Source organism: Xyrauchen texanus, chromosome 41 (assembly GCF_025860055.1).
Source record: "Xyrauchen texanus isolate HMW12.3.18 chromosome 41, RBS_HiC_50CHRs, whole genome shotgun sequence".
NCBI lineage: Eukaryota > Metazoa > Chordata > Actinopteri > Cypriniformes > Catostomidae > Xyrauchen > Xyrauchen texanus.
The window spans coordinates 6087755-6105622 of record NC_068316.1 but is presented as its reverse complement, the minus strand read 5'-3'; the positions used below and the strand labels follow the sequence as shown (position 1 = coordinate 6105622).

The window sequence follows — 17868 nt, the reverse complement described above, 5'->3', positions numbered from 1 at the left end:
GCATCTATTTTTCGACTACAAACTCTTCAGACATGTTTTGTAATTTCTGCTCTCTGGTTTGTGTGCAGTTATGTTGTTTTCTGTTGATAATAACGCTTGTGGTCCTGTTGAAGCTAAATAAAACGAGTTTTCGCTTGAACGGCCCACCTCGCGAGTGGCAGTGTAACTGTGGCTCTCGTGCAAGGAGCTCTAAAGCTCGCATGCGGATTCATGAACGTACACAGGAGATCAAACGTCAGTCAAAAGTTTAGCTTAATAATAATACGTTAGATTTCAGGTTGTTTCTCAGCAAACCTTTTCGTATTCCTTCAGATCAAGACATGAGACATAATTTATTAGACTTTTGAATTATACTTTTGTGTTCTTTTGAAGCTTGAAGAGGTAGTCACTATAGACTGCCATTGTATGACATCACTGAGCACAGAATTTTCACAGAAAAGAAAGAAAGTCATATGGGGTTATAACAACACAGGGGTGAGTAAACAATGGCTGAATTTTTATTTTTGGGTGAACTATCCCTTTAATGCTGAAGTGCTCATGTTTTGCAAATATGAGATAGGAGTTTATAACTCTTCAAGATCTCTTCCATGACTGTGTTGATAGAATTTCTACATCAACACATTGCTTACAGTCTTTGCCACTTAAATAATGAACCAGCTCTCATGAAACCATGTAGTTACAACAATTTGATTGACAGACTCAATCCTTGTATTCAATACATTATAGTTTGGATTTGAATGAATCCAGACAGTGAAGCTTCCTTGAGAACATTACACTTATAAAACGCACGATTCATACATTTAAATATCATTCAACGTCCTGTCTTGTCACTGTCTAGTGAGGTTGAAACAAATAGATAAATAGCATAATATTAGCCTGTCAAAATCAAATACTGAGAATAAGCAATTTGCTGGTCACTCAGGTTGTATTGAAAGCGTCTGTCTGTTTTCCTGACAGCTAATAATTAAGACTTGAAGGTAATATACGATATACATTATGCATATTATTGCACTAATATACACAAAATATGAATAGAGACAAACATTCTTAATGATTACACATTTGAGTACTATCATAGGGCTGAATTTAGTCAAACCGCAGCAAGTTCATAGTTAAAGCTCACGAATATTGTACAAAAAAAAAACCTTGGCTGAGCCAACTGTATTTATAACAACTTTTGTGCAATATTAAAATGATTTTTATATCTGTTAAAGGCGGCTTGATCAAATTAGGCCCACAGTGTTCATACAGTAGTCAAAGCACAAAATACTCTCTTGGATGAAATACTGTCACAGTATTTGTATGTTTTACATCATTTGAAAGATATGGCATGACATCTACCAGAATTTTCACAATGTCAAACAAACAATGGCCGTGATGTTGAGCTACAGTATGTTCATAAAACCTGAGTTTTGTTTTGGAAGTGTTGACTATTTGTACTTCATGATAATATCTACTTCTATTCAGGAGTTGATCGATTATTTATGTCATCTAATTAACATACATTTCGTGAACTTACACTTCTTTTGGAGTCTATTTCACAGTTTTCCGTCATACCCTAAACTGTCCCATCGGGTTCCCGCCAACTGTGCCATCAACAAGCGAATTCCTCAAAGTTGCCTATAGTCGAGTGACTAGGTAGGACGTTCGGCGCGAATCCGAGACTGTCCGAGTGACTCCGGAGTGTGTCGCATGTGCTCTGGAAAACAAGAAGTGGAACATTTGGGGGATGGAGATGAATTTTGGAGGTGAGTTTATGCCAATAACACATTTATAACAGAAAAAGACATACAGTATGAGCATGGAAGTAAACAAATGAGTGAAATGAAAAAGGAAAGGGAATGTGAATAAATGGGAAAATCGTGAACATAAGCCGTAAAACAGAACATCAACAGATGATGCGGTTGTGAAGAATCCATGTCAAATTGTATAAAAAAGGAGGAAGAATTTATGGATAAAGTTTGAGTGAAGGGGGATGGAGGGGGAAGAGGTATTCTTAGTCTTGATTTTAGATGTTTGGAATGTTGCAAACGAAGTCTGGTGCAATCACAGCTTAATGAAGCAGGAATGAGCATAGAAATAAATAAGAGCTAAACATCCCATTCCAGTGAACTGAGCCTCATGTGTTTATCAGTGGATGCACACTCATTGTATGTAGACCTGTTATGGCACAACAAATAGATGCATGTTGTGGTGTTATTGGCCACAGTTTTCATTACAATAACACAATGAAAGCCATTTTAGGTCTTTAGGCTCATTTTTTGGAACAAAAACAGTAAACCTGTGCATTGCACAATGTCCTTTTCTCTTGCAAAGCTTTAAAGGGAAAGCTCATAAAAATAAAAATAAGAAATTAATTTACCCTTGTTATATTGTTCCAAACAATGACTTTGTTTCTTCGGTGAAACACAAAAGGAGATGTTTTGCTGAATGTTCACGCTGTTCTTTTCCATACAAAGAAAGCATACCAGTGGCTCTTCAGTTCCAAGAAGGACAATAAAATGTGCACTATACACCAATGGGTGAGGAACAGACATCACTGTCAATCTTTTTTATTTTTTTAGTTAGTTTAAGCATGAACTTGAAAATATTTAGTAAATTCCACATTTGTACTAATTTAATTTTTTTTTTTAAAAATAACACTCTAGCTTATAAGTATATATTATTTATGATTATTTGTTATTTAAATGCATCATCGTGTATCAATCCTAAAGAAGAAAACCTTGTCATATTTATTCGCTAATTAGTGTAAATTTCACAGGTAAATTAAATAAATATATTTTACTAAACTTTTCAAAGCTGGTATTCCCAGCATGCACCGGGCTTGAATAATGAAAAAGCATAAATAGTTTCACTGTTTTCAAGTTGATTTACACCATTTTTAGGGGCCAAGCACCGAAAGTGCTGTGGCACATATTGTATGCGTTATTATTATTATTATTATTCCTCTCCAATGGGAGTCTATGGCAGCCCATAGAACCATTTGTAGGAAAATTATTACATTTGGCATACTGATAGGGGTAGTCATGGAAAGTCCCCATAGCAAATTTGGGACCCCTAGGAAAAACTCCACAGCGCCACCACCAGTTAAAAAATTGACTTTTCTTCTAAGAGACACCATTCTTTATTTTTTGTCTAATTACTCTCCTCTTGATTATTTAAATAGACCCCTTACATTAAAACTTTGCCCATTCTTTGATTATGATGTTTACAGTTTAAAAGTTTCACATCCTTCAGACTTTGTCCAAATTGTCCGAACAATGTCTTGAAATATTTATTGTTGATTTTGTTGTTATGTTTGGTAACTTCTTGTTTGGTGAAGCCTGAAGTTCATTTTCTTCTCAAAATAACCTGTTCATGATAAAAAAAATTATAATAATAATTAAAAAAAAGATCTGTTGATTGTTACCATATTGTTTCTATTGCAAGTAAAGCAAAGTGATGATGTCTAACACATATCATGCATTAAGCTTCTCTGTGGAAGGCTTTTTTCTTTTATGTAGATCATGTCTAAATAAGTGAAAAAGCATCGAAAAAGTAGCACACTTTTAAAAGCATGGCTCAATTCAATGCTACACCATAAAATGTACAAAGAGTGAGTAAAATTGACTTGAAACTGAGTTTTGAAAAGTAAAATTTACTTGAGAATTTTAAATTAAAGCCACCAAGAATTTTGTGTAGCCTTTCCCTGAAAATATGGTCTGTTAAATAATATGGTTACTAACAATTTCTACGTTTCCTAGTTTTTTGTTTTTAAGTAAACCTCACTCAGCTCAGCAAGGAATACTGGATACTGGATTTGTTCATATAAAAAAAAAATTGTAAAAAAAAACTGTATTATAGACCCTAAATTAGACCTTTTAATATTACTTGCAATAAGAAACAAGCGATAAATCAGTTTTTTTTTTTCATATTTCATGAGTTGAAGCTTGCAGACAGACTTACGAACAAAGTCTTTGGGTAAAAATAATTGCCCTGTCTGAAATTACCAGTAACCAATAAACTTGGCACCTTCCTCTGCTGAAAACTTTGGGTCTCTTTTTTCCTTTCCTTTTCTTTATGGCTAAAATATTCAAAGTAGATTCTAGATTACAGTCTAATACTTTGTGACTACACACAAATCTTTTAGAAATGTATTTGATGTGGGCATGTTAAAAATGTATGCAGTGAACAGCATTTCTTGGGAGAACAGCAGGGAGCCATAAAAAATGGAAACTTTCCATTTTAAGTCATTCTTTTTCATCATATTTCCACCTCATTTCATCATTTCTTGTCTTTCAGAGAAAATGAAGGGCCTTTCATCACAAGCTCTTGTATTACTTTCACCAAATGTACAGTATATTCTAAAGCCTGACCTTTCAATATTCAAACCATTCAATATAGCATGATGTTCTTGCAAGACGTACGAATAACATTGCAAGTTAGCTTTACAGAATAATTACAAAAGGGGCAAAAATGTATTCAGCATCCACCATAAAATCATCTAACAAGTCCAATGTACCATATAGGTCCTTATATGTATTAATTAATAACTAAAAACTCTAAAATAACAAGCATTACCTGTCTTTGGATCAACTCTTTACTCCAAAAGCCATGCCTATGTTCAGAGTGGAATACTACTGCTTACAGCTAACTATTTGTTTTTAATAGTATGCAACATAGTATGCAATATGCAAAAAATATATAAATACAAAAATAAAAATATTTTTTAAATAATTGATCCAATCAAATAATGAGTCAAGAAAATGATTTAAATTAATTACAAACTGCGTATTCTGGTACATTAATGACTGAAATATTAAAGAATAGCATACAAACTTTAAATGTAAAATAATACAGAAAGAAGATTATATAAGAATAATCAAAGCTCCGAAAGTATTGTTCAATGTAAATGTAGGTTAACTATTGCATTAACTAATAGGTCGACAAAAATATTGAATTTAATTACAAAATTCAACTAACTAATTATTTCTGTTTCATTCATCATTAGAATGCATTACATTGTGAAATACAGTGCCCAGCAAATGTAGTTGTAGGTCATATTATGCAGAAGGTATATTTGCATACTCTGCACAGTATACAGTACAAACTATATCCTGCAGAAATTGAAGGAGATAGCATCTCATTCCAAACACAGCTAATGTGATTCTGTTGCAACCATGATTAAATGACATCTAAGCCAATGAAATCCATGATAAATGCTCAAAAAGCTTCCCTAAAGCACAATTCATATGTGCTGTGTAGCTTTAATTGTTTTGGGGAAGCATATTCATAATGAACACACACAAAAATAGAATTAATGACAAAGGGCATCATTCAGGGGAAGAAGGATAAAACCATGAATTTCTGAGGAACAGAAAGAAAAAAACAAGTAAAAATAAAACAAAACAAGTGAGAGCTAATTCATACAGACAGGTTTTATTTTACCTGAACTTCTGCAAAACATCATCTCCATCTTGAAAGCTACAGGGTTTTGAAAAAGGTATCTTAGAATGCTTAAAAATGACATGGTTTCCCTGTCGACATGTAAAGTTTGTTTTTACACTTCTAGAACAACTAGGATACGTCACAAATGGAAAAGATTCTAAATGGTGTGAATAATGTAATGTTTATAGGAATGATTTTTAAAGAAGAACACAGTGAAATGTTTCTGCAATATTATTTATGACGTTGCTACCTGGGGACATGGTTAGGCGTGACACCAGGGCTGGTGGAATTCTCTGGGAAATCCTGGAATAAACATGATGGAAAGAGATGAAGATGACCAAACCCAAGCTCAGGCCAATTCAGTTCCAGTTTAGTCAAGACTGAATTTAAATAAGCGTGACATTTTTAGCCTATATGCCATTAATGAATGCTTTTGATTTGTTTTGAAACTGAATTGAACTTGACCCTGAAAAGACTTATGACAAAATAATACAGTGTTGAAAAGCAATGGTCCAACTGATTTTCGAAAATGAAAATTTCAAATATATTGTTTATTCTAATTGTTAATCATTTAATATATTATACTGGCTGTAAATAACAGAATATTAAAACAATTGTTAACACATTTTATGCTAAATTTGTATTTGTTAATATAAGTTAATGCATTGGGTAACATAAACAATTTATTTATATATATATATATATATATATATATATATATATATATATATATATATATATATATATATATATATATATAAATAAAACATGAAACAATATTGTTCATTGTTTGTTCATGTTTTGAATTAACTACAAATATTACTCCAGGTTCAATACAAGTTAAGCTCAAGCGACAGCATTTGTGGCATAAATTCGACAAAAAATACAAAATATGGCGGTTACAGTGAGGCACTTACAATGGAAGTGAATGGGGCCAGTTTATAAACGTTAAAATAAAATAAAAAATAAAAAGTATTTCCATAAGACTTAAACATTATATGTATAATGTAGAAAAGATTTTAATCATACTAATATATATATACTATACTTTTGTATGTATTTGAATGTTTATGGATTGGCCCTATTTCCATTGTAAGTGTTACTGTACGAGTCAAAGCTATTTTCAGTGGTAATCAACATCATAACCCAAATTCTGTCGATTGAGCATGTATTAAACCCAGAACATTCCTTTAATGAGACCGTGCACTTTTAACTGCATAATGTTAAATGCAAAAAATGTATTAGTTAAAAGTAGTAGGTAAAATTCTTTGTTAGTTCATGTTCCCTACTGTGTTAACCAATGTTAACAAATCCCATGAAAGTACTTTTACTTAAAAGTCACGTGCATACTTTACTCTCAAAGCTGAAGGTCAAATATCAATCAACCAAACTGACTTATTTTCTAAAGGTAAAGTTTGCGTTAATATTAGGGATGTCCAGATACAGATATTAGTATCGAAATCGGGTCCAAATGCTCATGAACTCGTCCTCGTAAAAATGCTCAGATACCAAAAACACACACCATCTGACGCACGAATGTCATTACATAAACAATCAGCACACAAATTCTAATCACATTATGTCCTAGTGAGATTATTTAACTGTAAAAGCTGCTATTTAATGAGATTATTTAACAGAAACACTGTATATAGTTTACTTTGCATATGCGGCACGCTTCAAATGTGAGCAAAGCACTAGTGAACTATGTGGAGAGGCCGGCTGCACCACATGCACCTTTAAAGCTCCTCCTTGGCTCATACTGGGAAAACACCATCTTGAGCATCAAGTACTCTGTTTGTTGCAAATGACAGCAAACAGAGCACAAATGCTTTGTAGCGCGAGGCACATACATAGTACAGACTTATTTAATTAAATAGCAGACATTTGCAGTTCAATAATCACTTTGAGTCAAGTAGCGCCCGGATTTTTGTGACTGAAAAACTACAGTCATCACGCAGAAACACGTCAAAATAAAAGCTCTGTCAAAACAAATGCTCAATTTAAATGAAAAAAGTATGACAGCAATATATCGCTACTGTAAAGTTATATAATATTCACTGTATTATTACTACTACTACTACTTGTAATAATAATAAATCAATTGTAACTGTATAATTATATTTTATATTTGTATATTTATATTTAAGCAGTAGCTCACATTTGTGATGTTCTGTATTTAAGCATTTTATATTATAAAAAATAATACAACATTACATTGCAAATTAATTTTTATATTTTCATTTGATTAAAGATTTAAATAATACATTTATTTAAAGACCATTTTGATGATAAAATTTAAATAATCTGTTGATATGGAGTTCAGTTTGCTAGCAGTTTGCAGTACAAATGTGAAGGTGCTCATAATGCAAGAAGATGTAATGAGTCCTAACAAGACAGTGACAAGAACTTATAGGGTATTCCATGATCTGAAATGCACAATGGTGTAGATTTGATTTGGGGGTTGCAGCGTGAAGCATTTACCCATGTTTCTATTGATCGTGGTATAAATAATGGGGGTGTACTTACTTGTTTTGATTACTCGGGGGGAGGGTTTATGGGGGTATATGGAAATGAGGACACCAATGGAAACACATAAAACTGTGTTTCTGGATAAAATATGAACCTGTCATGGAAACAAAATTAATCCCAGACAGGGTGAAAGCTGTTGATGATGTTTGGAAACTAGTAGAACCTAATAAAAATACTTATTTTTTTGTACTCAAGAGTTAACGTCTAACCTCTTCCTTTCAGATGTAGAGAGCCACTTCTTTAATTTAATAGGGGAAAAAAAGTCTTTATATCAAAATATAGAGGACATTCCAAGGGTGATATGCATGTAGCTGCATTTTTTATCTGATCTTTTGTGATCTAAAGAAATGGGTCTTACATACAGTAGAACAGTTACATTTAAAATAAAATCTTTGAGAAGGAAAACATATTCTAAACAGTCAATCTAATCCCTACAAGCAAACAATTACCATGTAACCCTGCTATAGTTATGTTGTGTATTTCTACTGATTAAAAAAAACAATAAAAAAACAACAGTAAATGGCTCTTGACTAATCATCTACGATTTGGGATTGTTGGACCCAAACCTGATATAAGGTTTATCACAAGAGAAGGGTGGTAAAAATGCTTAAAATCTCTAAAAGTTCCCTATGTTCAGCCCATTGGATATTTCTAAGGGTTCTCAGGATTTCAAAGCCTTCTCTGCTGGCGTAACGTGCCTAATAAATAATATTTTTTTCCTCTTTTCATTCTCATTCACCTTTTTGCCTATGTATTTTCAATCGCTTTCCACTTCTAATTAATCTACAAATGAATAGCAAAAGAAAATCAACTAAACATTTATCCAATCAGAATTAATCCCTCGATGCTTACAAGCAAAGTGTGACAACTGTTTCACAAATCGCATGCTCCTTAGTCGAAGTAGCGCGTGAGCTCCCCCCCGTCAAGCCTTCAGAATTTCCACAGAATCCCTCAACATTGCAAACGAATGAGCATCTAAAGTCAGATTGTCAGATTCATCAGCCAATCAGGTTGATTTATTTGTTCTTGGTGGGTGTGGTCTTTAGGATATGTCCCGGTCCAAGCCTTGTAGCTGGCCTTGAGTGACGCAATCACACTTTATGTGATGTACGTAATTTGAAAGCGAAAAGTGCGAGATCTTGCTCAAGAGACGTCCGTCATCACTGCCACTATCGACATTGAGAAAGAGATCCTTTTGGATTTAAAAACCTGAGATGTTCTGCATGATCGTGCGAGTGATTAATTAAACAGGAAAGGAGGACTGATTTTCACTTCAAGCTAATTGGTAAGTGTTTTTTGCATTGTTATAGCAACATCAGGAGTTTTCTAAGTGTAAATTAGGCTGCTGGAGCATTCAGTGTCGGATCAAGTTTTGAAAAGTAACCATGTAACCTTACAAAACAAAATTTATTGCAAGCAACATTTAAATTGCAAATATTAGAAGAGAGCTTTTTCTTCGTATTAGACCTTCTTTGTTTTGGCTTTCGTGTGTTTTTAAAATTTAAATTGGTATTTTTAGTCAACTGCTACGTTATGTACACAGTGAAACTGTGTTTTCTTAATGGCATGTATCGCACAGAAGGCCTAGACTTTGCATTTGCCTTTATTCAAACACAGGCCTATGTCTTTTGAGGAAAGGGCATCTTCATCAATAATTTCCCTTAATTCCCTTCTCCCAGACATAAAGCAGACTGGAAGAATGCAACACTCAGAAAAGCAATCCAACTGAATAGAAATAAAAAAAAATGGATAAAAAAAAAATATTTCAAACATATTATTGTATCATCACAATGAAAACATTATATACACATGCAGGGAAACAGAGGAAGCACAATTACCAGATTGTCACTAGCACTCCGATGTGGCTGTCTCTTGCGTAGAAAATAACCCAGTACTTTGTCCTTAAAAACCTGTGAAATGACAAAATGGTGCAACATTCAAATAAATTGTTAGAAAATTACTGTAATTATTTGGAGCTATTTCAGATGAAGGAATGTTCAGGAAAATTATACAGAAATAAGAATGCAACATACCTCATACAAGTAATCAAATATCTCCAATATTGTTAAGACGCTGGCTCCTATAAACAGACCCATCTGTCCCCCAATATCACCTGAGAGAATGCAATACATATAAATATATATACAAACAAATAATCAAATATATCAAAGCAGAATGACCCGCTTTAAAGAAGATAAACCTCAAACATGGCTTTACAATACAAGTAATATGGAGGGCAATTAGTGTCAATTCTCTAAATTGGTTGCACTTTAGATCTTCTTACCAAGTAATCCAGCAACTTCATATGCTTTCTTTTGTTCAATTTTCTCATAGTTCAGAGCCTCAAAAAATATATCCAGAACCAATATGTTGTCCCTGTAAAATTAGACAAATAAAATAAAAAATTGTTTGGGAAAACAATTTTTTATGTGATTTCAGGTTGAGGGATGGAGAGACATTTCAGAATTAATTCAAAGATATCAGAACAGAAATATGAAACACTAATACAACAGTGTCTTTTTAGAAAATACTGGAAAGTTAGATAATCTTTCAAATAAAAGCAAACCTTTAAAGGTGAAGTTTGTAATTTTTCAGCCACTAGTGCCGAGGAATTGCAAAAATAATCACTGTTTGCAATTAGGATCTTGAACACGCCCCTTCATCTACCATTGTTCATACAGACAGATGTATAACACCAAACTCACGCCATTGGAGCCAATGTTGCTGTGAATATCTCGTCCAACCCATCAAACAAACAGAGCAATGTTCTAATTAAATAGAGAAATGTTTTGTGCCACAGACCCACATTGTTTAAAATGGCTTAATTATAGTTTACTTTGTGTATTAAGCTGGGACACGAGAAAGTATTTTACAACCTTTATACATTAAGGTGCCAGTAACATGTATGTCATCTGAGGGGTGACTGAGGGTCTGATTTATATCAGGAATGCAATAACAGTGAATATTCATTTAACCCGGCTCCTGGATGATATGCATTCATATTGTACTGTATTTATTCACAAAAATATGTATCTGTTATAATTATAACATAATTAATCAACTATTCTATAACCATTTGATTCTATTTTAAGTCAACCATTAGAAATTGTATATGAGAGAAATATATATTTTAGTTATGATTTTATTATTATTGATTTTTTTATATGGTTCATAAAATCAACCATGATATACAACATCTCTACCTCATGTAATCATTTGAACTGGAACTTGAAGTTTCTTTATGTGAATATTTTCAATACAGGTGACAATGTGCTGCGTTTAGCCTTGTGTGTGTGTGTTCTTTTTGCTTTTCTCCTTGCTCTTTCCTAATTTTCCACAGATGGCAAGAGGCCCTGAATTCCATCAAAGATTAGGGAGAAAGACTCCTGTCCTAGAGGTGATAGCGCCTACCTATTGCAATGTCTAACTCATTCAGGATTGTTTATGGTGCCCTTTAACACGTGACTGCCATAGTCAAAAACCTCAAGGATTTTAATTGTTCTCCTTGATACTTTCTTGATAAAGAGAGTCATAACTTATCATAAAAAGTTGTTGTCATAACTTATCACTAACATTTGACATTTGCACATCAGGGGCCGGATTCACAAAATGTTCTTAAGAAGAAAATTCTTCTTAACTACCATTTTCTTCTTCATTTCTAATTTCAGAAAAAAGTTACAAATAATTTGTATCCCCGAAAAAACTTCTTCTAAATTCTACATATTGTTTTTCTTTCCTAAGATGGAAATAAATGAATTTTGACAATACAAGAAGAATATATAGTCAAGTTTTAGCACTAATATTTGCGATTACTCGCGATTAACTAAAGAAAATATGCAATTAATCGTGATAAAGAATTGTAATCAACTGACAATACTAATTTCTACATATTGTTTTTCTTTCCTAAGATGGAAATAAATGAATTTTGACAGAAAAAGAAGTATATATGGTGTCAAATTACAGCATTTTCAAAATCTGTTATTAATTATGATTAACAACAAAAAATAACGAGATTATTTGCGATTACAAATTTTAATCAACTAGCAGCACTAATTGTAACATTGAGAAAATTACACACTTCACCATTAACTTCAGGTTTAGGGATGGACAGATATTCTGGTATATCAATTAAGATATATTTGAACTATACTAGAAATTACATCAAAAATTGAGTCCCATTTGCAAAATGATGAAAAATATTTCAATACAGATATAAATTAAAAAATACAATTTAAATGTAAACTCACCCGATATACTGTTCTGTCTTGTTGAACTTCTTGGCAAGATATTTAGCAGAGGCCTTGCTGGGTATTTTTACCATGGACAGCTCTTTACCATAGCGAGTCATGTTGCAAGGAGTCTCGCAAACACAGTAATCATTGTCCTTCTCCACTAGAAAATCTGTCAATTATGACATCAATAATTCAGTTCAGATATTTTTTATGACACATCAAAGTGATCCAGCACACCCTATCCCCAGAATCCTCTATTTGTTATTATTATTTTTATTGAAGAAAAAAAAAGATCAATATCAAACACATTACAGTTATATATATTGGCATTCCATGTAATTCTAAAGTTTATTATAAAGCCATTATATTTATACCTGCAGGCAGTGGGATAGAAATTAACTGCAAATAATCTTGTTTAATCCTCTAGCAATGCAAACTGTGTCAGACAGTACCAAACTGCAAAAGTCTGACATATGATTACATTTTATTCAGTAGTAATTACATAATAACAAATAGTATTAAGAATCTTACCTAAAGCTGGATCAGCACAGTCTTTGTACTGCTCTGGTGTACAGACAGTAGAGGTGCCTTTGCCAGATATTAAAAATGAAAAAATATAAAATATAAATCTCACTGCTCAAAGTTTCAACTGGTAGTAAAACCAGGAAATGGAAAAAAAAAAAATCAAGCAATAAAGCAGTTACGAGCACTCTACATCTAAGGAAGCTATCAAAGAAAAAAATTAATTGAAGATTGAATTGGTGAAAATCGGATCAACACTTTTCATAAAGCAATATTCTCATAGGCTTTATGCAATAAATAATGACAATGGCATCCAAAAGCCTACTACTGAGACAACTACAGAAAATGCGTGTTATACAAATTATATTTTTGGTATAATTTGAGTGATTATTATGGCATGTTGCCACATAAGGTCAATGTGTGTTCAATGGGCAATAACAGTGAAACTTTCCCTACCCTGAGAAATATATTTACTGGAGTACTTAACTCACCCTGTTCTCCACAATATTCAAACTTTTAACATGGCAAGTCTATCTTCATGCTACATTCAAAGGGATGGTTTAAGTAGTAAAGGTAAAAAGGTATAAAAAATGGTCAGTGTCCGCACCTGGCATGTGCACCATTCTGCAGTTACAGTTCTCTAACAGATAGCGGGTCTCACAGTCAATGCGACAGCCCGTGATGGTGTATGTGGAGAAGAATTCAGAGTTCATCGGGGTGGATTTGCAGTCGCCCCATGGTGGAGGAAGATATTGAAGCTGGAATATAACGTTTTATTCATTAATGGCAGGACAGAGCTGTTCAATATCAAATCAAAACATACTGAGCCAATCCATAAAAGAGGGTGTAGCAATCAAAGGACTAACAGAATAGAGCATTAACTGAATATAATAAAACCCAGAGTGCAATAAGCCGCTTTGACAGTGAATAAATATTTTGCATTAGATATACAGCACACAAAGAATGTAACGAGTGGACAACCTGTTGGAAATCCCTGCTACATTAAACCTGAAGAACAATTTTCAGTGAAATGTGTTTTTAAGTGGTAAAACATTAATAGATGTAATTCGTACATGGGCTGGAATGAAGTGTGTCATTGCAAAGCATTTTTATCTGCTGTTTTTCTTCATGCCAAACTATCCAGAAATGTGATTAACAAGTGTGGAGATTAGAATCGAGGCAATTGCTCACCACAGTTAACTGCAACCCAGTCTTATAGAATGAACATTACTATAACTACATTTTTGCAAACCAAGTTTTATGAGCCACTTTCTACATTTTGCTGCAGTTTCCTGGTGAAATGAATACTAGGAGCACTACTACAATTGTGTGTTTTATTCACTTTGTTGCTCTGGACATGACCACTATGCACACAAGTCTACGAACACACCAACCTTCTCCACGCTGCAGTCCGTGCCAGGTTCCCTCTCGAAGCTTTACCAGCCTAGCTGTGTTTATTAAATACATTGACCATTGTTCTCCTCATTTGGATCTTCCTTCATGACAATGCTATTATATCAAAATACTTTTACTTTAACGAATCATTTGCAAAACGATACATTTTGAATGCTTGTACTGTATGACAGACCCACCTACATTTACACACTTACTCGTTATGCATTTAACTTCCGCTGTAACTCACCTGATAAGAAGAGTGTTGGACTCGGAGACCCAGCTTCGAGCCCAGCCAAGGATGCTCGAAACAAAAGTGAAGCGAATGTGCCATAGAAGCAACACGAAATTAGTGGTTGCTTCGGAAAATTTGCTTATCTAGTCGAATTTGCTTTACAATCAATTGATTAGGTTTAGGTGCAAAGATGCCAGATTTCATCACCTCTTATTTATCTTTTTGTACACTATTGGTCAGGTTTAGCTTCAAGTTTTAGGTTAGGGGGATACGTTTTACTCATTAAACATCCATCTGATATTGAGTTTAAAAACATCATCTGATTACAACATCATTTCACTCCTTTTTGGCACCCCCTGCTGGACATTTGACAGGTAAACTGCAGCAAAACGTTTAAGGAAGCACGTCATTTTGGTTTGCAAAAATGTTGCCAATGTCGTATACATTTCATGAGATCAGGCTGGTTAACTGATCAATAACTGATATAAATTGCAACTGAAAACATTAGTGTAAGTAAACAGAAATGTTCCTAACGTTTCTACAACATACTTACAATGGTACTGTGCTACTACAATAAAATTAAAATATAAAACGTTTCAGTCTATTTTTGAGATTTACACATTTATATTGCATAACAAATTTCCATGAAACTGAATTGAATAATCTTAATAGTGTACATATTATGAATTTTTAAACTATGCAAAGTTATATGCATATTTAAACTCGTCTAATTCAAACCACTTGTGTAAATCTTACTTTTGCTAGGAATTTTTATTTTTTTTTAGTCATGTCTAGTACTATGACATGAATAGATAAATAAATAAATTACCATTAAGTTATAAAACATAACCAATAATTTTTTAAGCTATTCAAATACACATGACTTCCATAGACTTCCATTGGGAAAGAGTAAAAGCTAATATGGTGAATGACAACAATTGAAAAGGAAGGACTGATCAGTAGTGTTTTTTAACAAGTGGCTTAGCGAGGCGGCAATTACTGGAAGCGATATTGATGCTCATTTCAAAGGCCATTATAATAATATTATATGCTTCTGATTAAATTTAAGAGCCAATTAATATGATAATAAGAATTGTATAAAAATAATAGAATTTTATATCATTTTGCATATCTAATGGAGCCAGTGGAGAAGAAATCCTGCTATAAAGTGAAGTATTTTTTTTCTGGTTGACTGCTAAAAGCATCATATGATCTAGCGTGTGTGATGGTTTCAAAGCCCTTTGATGTTAAAAAGGAGGAGGAAGTAGAACAAATGTAGGTCAATAAGTTAAGACAGTGAGAGCAAAGTTGCTTCCAGCACTCTATTATTTCATCTAATTGATCTATTGCTAAGAGTCGATGAATGAAGACATTGACCTTGGCCATAAGCGCTGCCTTTGATCCACTGAAGGCCACTTAAATAAGCACTTTTCTTGCCCTCCTGACAACTAGTACTCATGAGGAGTCACGTGACTTTAGTATACAAAAGCATGCATAAAAATAAACATTGCTTCCCTGGTTGTGATTAACTCAATAACAAATGCATGAATCTAAACTAGCTCTAAATATCCAGAAAAGTGTGCATGAGATAGATATGATGTTATAGAGTTAATATGTTAATATGCAGGTCAGCTGATATAAAAAATGTTGAATGAGCAATATGTTTAGCATTAGGTACCAGTTGTTGCTGACAAGACACAAAAGTTTGAAAACCAGGGGCCACTCCAAATCCAAGCTGATCGATGAAGGGTGGTTCATCCTGGCTGTGGATCTGAACTTTGATGCCTGCTTCATACGAAGTTTCATCTGTGGGAACAGCATTAAACAAGATTATTTACAGTTCATTTCTTGCCCACTGCCTGCAGGTATAAATATAATTACTTTATAATTACATGGAATGCCAATATATATAACTTTACAGCCTACACATTGCCTCTGGATATAAAGTCTCCTCCAGAGCCATTAAAAGAGCATGATTCATTTTTTATACACAGATGATATTTTGTAGCATATGGTGGTGTTACACATGGACATTAATTCTAAACAATGACATCATTCACAGCCGATTAAATCACATTTTGTTATTCATTACTCTTTTTGCTTCATACTTATTTTATGTGTTATGGTTATGCTAAAAAAAATTAAAAAAAATAAATACAAAACACTTGCCACAGACAATAAATCAGGCAGCTTGCATGGCAGAATGGGGGAAAATGTACCAAATAGAAATGGCCAAGAAAGTGACCTAATCTTGTTATCCCAGAATCTAAATGTTCTATCACATGTAAAATAATTTGGTTGTGACCTGTTATGGGAACATTATGCTAGTTCGTCAGTGCTGATAATCAATTATAAAAATTATTTTTCCAGATATGCTATACACTGATGAGCCAAAACATAATGACCGCTCACAGGTGAAGCAAATAATGTTGATCATCTCCTAACAAGGCCACATGTCAAGGTTTGGGTAGATTAGATGGTAAGTGAACAATCAGTTCATTCATGTGTTGAATGTAGGAGAAATGGGCAGAAGTAAAAGATCTGACTTTGAAAAGGGTCAAACTGTTATGGCAAGACGACTGGGTCAGAGCATCTCTGAAACAGCAAGGCTTGTTGGGTGCTCCTGGTCAGCAGTGGAGAGTACCTAACAACAGTGGTCCGAAGAGGGACAAACCACAATCTGGTGACAGGGTGTTAGGTGCCCAAGGCTCATCGATGAAAATTTTAATGATTGCTACTGGAGGAATGTGTCACAGCACAGTGCATCGCACCATGCTATGTATGGGGCTACAGACCGGTCAGAGTACCCATGATGACCCCTGCCCACCATTGAAAGCACCTACAATGGGCAACCAAACCTACTACGGAACTGGACCTTGGAGCAGCGGAAGAAGGTTGCCTGGTCCGATGATTCCAGTATTCTTTTACATCACGTGTACGGCCGTGTACATGTGCACAGTTTACCTGGGGAATTGATGGCATCAGGATGCACTGTGGGAAGACGGCAAGCCAGTGGAAGGAGTGTGAAGCTCTGGGAAATATTTTGCTGGGAAACCCTGAGTCCGGCCATTCATGTGGATGTCAATTTGACATGTGCCACCAACCTAAACATTGTTGCAGATCAGGTACACCCCTTCATGGCAATGGTATTCCCTGATGGCAGTGGCCTCTTTCAGCAGGATAATGTGCCCTGCCACACTGCATACATTGTTTGGGAATGGTTTGAGGAACATGTGAACAGTTCAAGGTGTTGCCCTGGCCTCAAAATACGATTGAGCATCTGTGGGATGTGCTGGACCAACAAGTCCGATCCACGGCAGCTCCTCTTTGCAACTTACAGGACTTGAGGGATCTGCTGCTAATGACTTGGTGCCAGATACCACAGGACACCTTCAAGGGTCTTGCAGAATCCATGCTTTGGTGGATCGGCAATGTTTTGGCGACACAAGGAGGACCAACAACGTTTTAGGTCATAATGTTTTAGCTCATCAGTGTATATCCCATATTTTGTATTTTTAGAATTCAATTTTC

General features: G+C 34.2%; 1 protein-coding gene across 2 annotated transcripts in view; it reads right to left on the bottom strand.

Annotated features, from left to right (window-relative positions):
* Positions 1-427: 427 nt before the first annotated feature.
* LOC127634454 (acid-sensing ion channel 1C-like) overlaps positions 428-17868 on the bottom strand; it is a 103698-nt gene continuing 86257 nt past the window's right edge. For both annotated transcript variants that reach the window (XM_052114029.1, XM_052114028.1), the window contains exons 3-10: positions 16016-16143; positions 13318-13468; positions 12720-12776; positions 12204-12357; positions 10241-10332; positions 9990-10069; positions 9795-9866; positions 428-1699 (exon numbers count right to left, since the gene is read on the bottom strand). In XM_052114029.1, the coding sequence (XP_051969989.1) occupies positions 1595-1699; positions 9795-9866; positions 9990-10069; positions 10241-10332; positions 12204-12357; positions 12720-12776; positions 13318-13468; positions 16016-16143 (839 nt within the window). In that variant the 3' untranslated portion in view covers positions 428-1594. The remainder of the gene's footprint in view (positions 1700-9794; positions 9867-9989; positions 10070-10240; positions 10333-12203; positions 12358-12719; positions 12777-13317; positions 13469-16015; positions 16144-17868) is intronic.